Source organism: Oncorhynchus mykiss, chromosome 10 (genome assembly GCF_013265735.2).
Source record: "Oncorhynchus mykiss isolate Arlee chromosome 10, USDA_OmykA_1.1, whole genome shotgun sequence".
NCBI classification, from domain to species: Eukaryota; Metazoa; Chordata; class Actinopteri; order Salmoniformes; family Salmonidae; genus Oncorhynchus; species Oncorhynchus mykiss.
The window spans coordinates 26,768,337-26,775,571 of record NC_048574.1 but is presented as its reverse complement, the minus strand read 5'-3'; the positions used below and the strand labels follow the sequence as shown (position 1 = coordinate 26,775,571).

The following is a 7,235-nucleotide window of genomic DNA, read 5'->3' as shown; positions in this document are numbered from 1 at the left end:
CAATAATTAAAATAGAAAGAGAAGAACATAATAATAACAACCCAATCTCATGTCCCCTATATGGCGTCATCATTACTGTGTAATGTGTAAACACACCTGGTGTGTTCAGATTTGCAGCATTAATGTACAGTAAGCCCCCTAGCCCTTTCGGGGCCGTAAGCAAAATGTTGTTCCCCATAGGAGAACCCTTTGAAAAACAATTTTTGGTTCCAGGTAGAACCCTTTTGGGTTCCATGTAAAACCCTTTCCATGGAGGGTTTCACATGGAACCCAAAAGGGTTATACCTAGGACCAAAAAGCGTTCTCCTATGGAGACAGCTGAAGAACCCTTTTTTTCTAAGTGTATACAAGTTTAGATAGCTGGCTAGACTAACCTACCAACTGAAAATTTTTTAGCTGATATGGGCTACTTGATTGACTGTCAGTGACTGACATAACAAGAGGGAAACTGCTGATGCACTAGAGGTCTTCTCTGGTCCAAAAAGTTGGTCCTGAATAGACCCAAGGACAATCAGACCCACACCCTTACTGACTCAATCAATAAAAAAGGGGGGGGGGACTCGGGCCCAAACAGAACAATCAGACCCAAACCCGAATGGACCCTAGGACAACCAGTCCTAGATCCCGTACCTTAACAAGTCCGGCTCTAGACCAGACCCGATTGGACCAAAGTGACAAAATTATGTTTTTCAGCCAAATTCTAACTTTCAATACTTTGTGACATCGGCTGATGTAAAAAGGGCTTGATAAATACATTTGATTGGTTGATTGATTGCTCTTCTGGTTAACAATATATATTTAAATGTTGGCTAGGCCTTCTATAACTCAATAAATTCACCTTATTAGCATAAAATAAATATGCTATAGGCTATGTAGAGCCATGGTCGGGTCCACTCGGGTCTATCAGCTGTAGTTACATAGACCCAAGACCCGATGACAATCAAACAGGACCTGATTCAGACAGAGGGACTAATTCTGGAACTGGACCCGCTCGGGTCTCAGGCATTCTGGTTCAGGTAGACCTTTATGATGCAGAAACACATTTTGAAACATCACCTTGTGTATTCTACTATTCTAACTCTCAACACTACTAAGTTTTGTATATATTTTTGGTGGCGGGACCCAAATTGGCCGCCTATATCGCTTATGCATAGGTCTGGCCCTGAGTAAAAGTATGGAAGTATATTTTGTAGGAATTTATTAATCTTATATTATGATTGGAGGCTTACGATTTTGTGGTTATAATTTAGCAAATTTAATTATACTTTTAAAGTTTTGTCCTTGACAAACGTTTGATAGCGTTTCTCTGGGAACTCCCACAGACTGCTAATGTAACACCTACAGTTTTAGGGTACTGTACATACTTATACTCATACTGGCATTTATTTATTTTGTAGGAATGTATTAATCTTATATTATGATTGGAGGCTTACGATTTAGTGGTTATAATTTAGCTAATTTAATTATACTTTTAAAGTTTTGTCCTTGACAAACGTTTGATAGCGTTTCCCTGGGAACTGTGAACTCCCACAGACTACTAACGTAACACCTACAGTTTTAGTTCACCTGCACACACCACAGAGAAAGCACGGTAACTTACTGGAAAATCTATTTTGTCGAGCGAAATACTAATAGTAGAAACATCGGGGGCACATTTTTGACAGTATCAACCCCAAAATATCTGCGATGTCTTGGACGTACATGTTATCATATACATCTATCTTAAGTGCATTTATGTTCGGAGTCCGACCGCAAAGTAAGTGTTACAGCCAGGCCTATATGTTTCGGGGGAGGTAGTGATAACTTGGACAATGTTTGTTAATCTTTTAAATATTTTAATGTGCCACAATGTTTTGAATAGACCTAATACTTTATTTTATTCTAACCGCCCTTCACGTACATACAGGCTATCATGTTGAAAGAATGCTCTTAATTTAGTTTTTATTATATTTAAGTTATTGAAAATAGGCTATCACTTATAAAGATCAAAGTGTTACAAGACCCAAATCAATGTTTGATGATCGTAAACAGAATACTTAACAATACTTTATAGCTTTATGCAGCCACACTGGTTAACGTTTTTTATTAGCAGATTGAATGATTCGATTTGGTCTTATCAATATCAATTGATAAGCTAAAATTGATAAATGCAGTTGATGTAGAATAGGTCATAGAATCGTTTTTAGAAAGGTTTTACTCCATAAATTATGCTTTTGGGCAACATTAAAAGAGCACGAACAGGTGAAAGATGGTTACTTGAATATAAGTGTTTGTTTTTAGTTGGATGTGAAATGTGTCCTTATTCCAAACATGCCCTTCAATATTTTTCGAAAGGAAAAATTCCTCTTGGATGATAAATAATAGGATAGACTGGTTTTTCAGGAAAATGGACATGGTGCTTTCTCCTGCTCAGGGTGCTTACCCCCACATGTTTTACTGTTCAACCTTAAGAGATGTTTGCAGTGCAAATGTTGTCTGTATACACCATGGCCTAGCTCCTCATTGAGCCACTACATGTGTGTGGGATTTTCACTATCCAAAACAAGAAATTCGATTTCTATGCACTTTTACTGCAGCATCAGAGATCAGTACAGCTAGTTATGATATTAATAGTTACTGTAGTGAATACAATTATCCATCTGAAAGTAATGACAATCTGAGAAAGCATAATTAGGCCTTTCTACAGAAATTATCATTTGAGCATGTATTGTCCTCCCATTGTCTGAGACTAGGGACAGATTAAATAATTTTGTAACATGACAAGACTGGGAGGAAAAACAAGAGCCATGTTTCTTGTGCTCTCCCACAGATAGCATCCAAACCCTGGTAGATTGGTAGTGAGTGGTGTACATCTGTATAAATGTCTTGCATCAGGATCAGACAGCAAAATCAAGAGTATGTTTCTCAGAATGTAGAATCTAGTCCACTCGCTAGATAATGAGCAAATAAACACCCCTTCCTCTTAAGGGCTGTTTATCATCTTCCATGGGAGGGTATTAGGGAAAGAGGCCATTAGATAAACTACTCACAAACTGATATCTTCTCCGGAAATGTTTCTGATCTTACTTCTAAGACAGCAGTGTGGCCCAGCTTTGAGAAAAATAGTTTGATACAGAGCCATACTGTGAGGTTTCATGTGGCTCTGGTTTAAAATGTACAGCATAAAAAGTAGTAAATAGTTTTTCTGTTCTGTTTGTGTAGTTGTGTCTCTGGATCATATTCCTGAGATTCTCCCCTACGAGGCGAGCGGCAGGGTAACCAGCACTACCATTGTGCTGGGCCAGCCTCTGTGCTACTTCAACACACTGACCCAGCTCAAATGCAGTCAAAGCACCTGTCAAGTATGGGCTGCCATCGCCTCTGGACCAGGTAGGTCTCAACTGGATGTGGCAAAGTATTTAAAGACATCGAGGGACCGTATCTTAACTTTGATACAATCATTAATAATGATTCATCCATCAGATTACAATTCTAGTGCAGCTAAATCAAAATCAAATCAAATACTAGATAGATGTACGATTGTCCAGCCCATTGATCATTTTGTCTTTTCTCATGGCCCTTTTGCACATCAGGCATCAACAACTTTGACATTGACAAGCTGGTAGCAGTACAGATCGTCAGTGCCTCTCCATACCCTATTGCCTTCAGCAGCCAGACTAATAGAATGTACTTTGTCACCAAATTGGGTCGCCCTAAGGACTTCCCCTGTGGCCAGCTGCCTGGCATCAAGTACTTCAGAGTAGGTGCGGAGGGCAACTGCACCAACACCAACTGCAATGGGATCCTACCTCCGGGTTCCACTGTCAGGTATCAATACCATAGCAATATACATCAAGGATGCTTTTGTCATTGACAGTCTTGAAAGCAACTGACTTTTAACAGCTAGGAATGTCTAAATCCCAACTAATTGAAAAGTATAATTGATGGATTTGTTGTGGTCTTTTTAAGGTCAGTCCTGGTCATGTGTAAATGTGTATTTTCTTATTTTTCAGGGTGAAGTACATCCTCATTGATCCAGTCTCCAGAGGAGTGGTCTCAGAGTCTAAATGGTCATATCCCATTTCTCTAACATCAAGTAAGATAAAGCCACTAAAATAAATTATGAACATTATTATTACACAGATATAGCCTATAATCAGCACAAGATGTTTAACGGTTGTTCCACTTGGGGGAGCTAATAGACCTGGCCTGAATTGAAAATGGTTTATTGTGTTCCCTCTTAAAGGCCAATTTTACTCAGAGGTTTCAAAAAAAAAGTATTCTCTGTCTGTGCAGCGAGGTCCTGGTCCTCCATAGATGAGTGGATAGGGAAGCACTCTGGGGGAATGGTGGTCATCACAGTGATCTCTTCCTGTCTGCTGGCTGTCCTGCTACTGCTGCTGGGAGCTGTGCTTCTACTGGACGGGTGAGGCACACACATATTTGACATTTTAGTCATTTAGCAGATGCTCTGATCGAGAGCGACTTAAAATTCATGCCATACAATACCATATCCAGAGTTTACCCTGGGATGTTTTTCAGCAGCGGGGGCAAAGCTAGTAGGGGGATATTTGTTTTTGTAGAATGACTGTGAGAAGGTCACTTCTGGTGACTTTTTGCAAAGGACATTCTATTCCAAAATGCATGAAAATGTAATTATGTTGAACCAATCTGAAATATAATTTACCCTTTAAAAGCATTATAACCTGTAGCCCAATTGATGCAGCATATAGGTTTTAAATAATTAGGCTGCAGCATAGGGTTGCCTATCTGCATTTACCTAATTGAAAACCCCCAAAGGACTCTGAATGCATCAAAAGCTTTTAAAATGGTTTTAATTGCCGCTGCTCACTCTGTTTGCTACATATATACATTGTAACTTGTCACTCTGAACTTAAAAGCGTGTCTCGGTGTGTGTGTGTGTGTGTGTGTGTGTGTGTACGTAGTACATACATACATACCTACATACATACATACAGTTGAAGTTGGAAGTTTACATACACTTAGGTTGGAGTCATTAAAACTTGTTTTTCAACCACTCCTTCTTATTAACAAAATATAGTTTTGGCAAGTCGGTTAGGACATCTACTTTGTGCATGACACAAGTAATTTTTCCAACAATTGTTTACAGACAGATTATTTCACATATAAGTTACTGTATCACAATTCTAGTGGGTCAGACATTTACATACACTAAGTTGACTGTGCTTTTAAACAGCTTGGAAAATTCCAGAAAATATGTAATTGCTTTAGAAGCTTCTGATTTCTAGGCCTACCTTCAAACTCAGTGCCTATTTGCTTGACAAACAAGGGTTTTTCTTTACTTTTACTATTTTTTACATTGTAGAATAAAAGTGAAGACATCAAAAAATATGAAATTAACACATGGAATCATGTAGTAACCAAAAAAGTGTTAAACAAATCAAAATACATTTTACAGTCTTCAAAGTAGTCACCGTTTGCCTTGATGACAGCTTTGCACACTATTGTTATTCTATCAACCAGCTTCATGGGGAATGCTTTTCAGACAATCTTGAAGGAGTTCCCACATATGCTGAGCAATTGTTGGCTGCTTTTCCTTCACTCTGTGGTCCAACTCATCCCAAACCATCTCAACTGGGTTCAGGTCGGGTGATTGTGGAAGACGTCATCTGATGCTGCACTCCATCACTCTCCTTCTCAGTGACATAGCCCTTACACAGCCTCTAGGTGTGTTTTGGGTCATTGTCCTGTTGAAAAACAAATGATAGTCCCACTAAGCGCAAACCAGATGGGATGGCATATCGCTGCAGAATGCTGTGGTAGCCATGCTGGTTAAAAGTGTGCCTTGAATTGACACTGACAGTGTCACCAGCAAAGCACCATCACACCTCCTCTTTCATGCTTCACATGCGGAGGTCATCCGTTCACCTACTCTGCATCTCACAAAGACACGGCGGTTGGAACCAAAAATCTCAAATTTGGACTCATCAGACCGAAGGACAGATTTCCACTGGTCTAATGTCCATTGCTCGTGTCTCTTGGCACAATCAAGTCTCTTCTTATTATTGGTGTCCTTTAGAAGGCCTGATTCAATCAGTCTCCTCTGAACAGTTGATGTTGAGATGTGTCTCTTACTTGAACTCTGTGAGGCATTTATTTGGGCTGTAATTTCTGAGGCTGGTAACTCTAATGAACATATCCTCTGCAGTGGAGGTAACTCTGTGTCTTCCTTTCCTGTGGCGGTCCTCATAGCGCTTGATCGTTTCTTCAAGTGCAGTCACAAAAACCTTCAAAGTTCTTGAAATGTTCCGCATTGACTTACCTTCATGTCTTAAAGTAATGATGGACTGTCGTTTCTCTTTGCTTATTTTAGCTGTTCTTGCCATAATATGGACTTCTGTATACTACCCCTACCTTGTCACAACACAACTGATTGGCTCAAACGCAGTAAGGAGGAAAGAAATTCCACAAATTAACATTTAACAAACCACACCTGTTAATTGAAATGCATTTCAGGTGACTACCTCATGAAGCTGGTTGATGCTGGTGCAAAGCTTTCATCAAGGCAAAGAGTGGCAACTTTGAAGAATCTTAGATATAAAATATATTTTGATTTGTTTAACACTTTTTTGGTTACTACATGATTCCATATGTGTTATTTCATAGATTTGATGTCTTCACTATTATTCTACAATGTAGAAAATAGTAAAAAATAAAGAAAAACCCTGTAATGAGTAGGTGTGCCAAACTTTTGAATGGTAATGTATATAATGTATATATTGATATTAGATTTTGGGGAGTGGCGTCAACATGCTAAATGAATACAATACAGATACAGTGCTATACCATAGTAGCACATATCCTAGGAAATAGAATCTTCACCCTACCTTGCTCAACACAAAAAATACTTCAAGGCACTGGCAGCATTGGGGTTAGAAATGACAAAAATGATGTACTGACCTGAGAATGTGGTTGCATATAAACATGTCAGCCTTACGAGAAACGTTGTGCTTCCTGCCTTTCCCTTAACACAGTTTGGGATCATTCCGTGGAGGCCATGACATCACCACTGGACCTGGGATACTGGGACAATACTCATACTAACTTCCTCCACTCTCAGACCAGTACAGCACTCCTCAAGACATTTCTGTGATCATTGATGTGGATACTTCACTGTGCATCTAGCAGAGACCTAGAATGGAAAGATGCATATGGTTAAACCTTATGTTAATGTTCTGATGCCATTTCTACATGAACATTGCCTTGCAAAAGTT

General features: G+C 39.2%; 1 protein-coding gene across 1 annotated transcript; it reads left to right on the top strand.

Moving 5' to 3' along the window:
- The first annotated feature begins 1,507 nt into the window (after positions 1 to 1,507).
- On the top strand, positions 1,508 to 7,235 carry LOC110533564 (uroplakin-3b). The gene is made up of 6 exons (XM_021617903.2): positions 1,508 to 1,756; positions 3,202 to 3,369; positions 3,573 to 3,807; positions 3,993 to 4,075; positions 4,276 to 4,405; positions 6,996 to 7,235. The coding sequence occupies exons 1-6, from the start codon at positions 1,687 to 1,689 to the stop codon at positions 7,063 to 7,065; spliced, it is 756 nt and encodes a 251-aa protein (XP_021473578.1). The 5' UTR covers positions 1,508 to 1,686; the 3' UTR covers positions 7,066 to 7,235.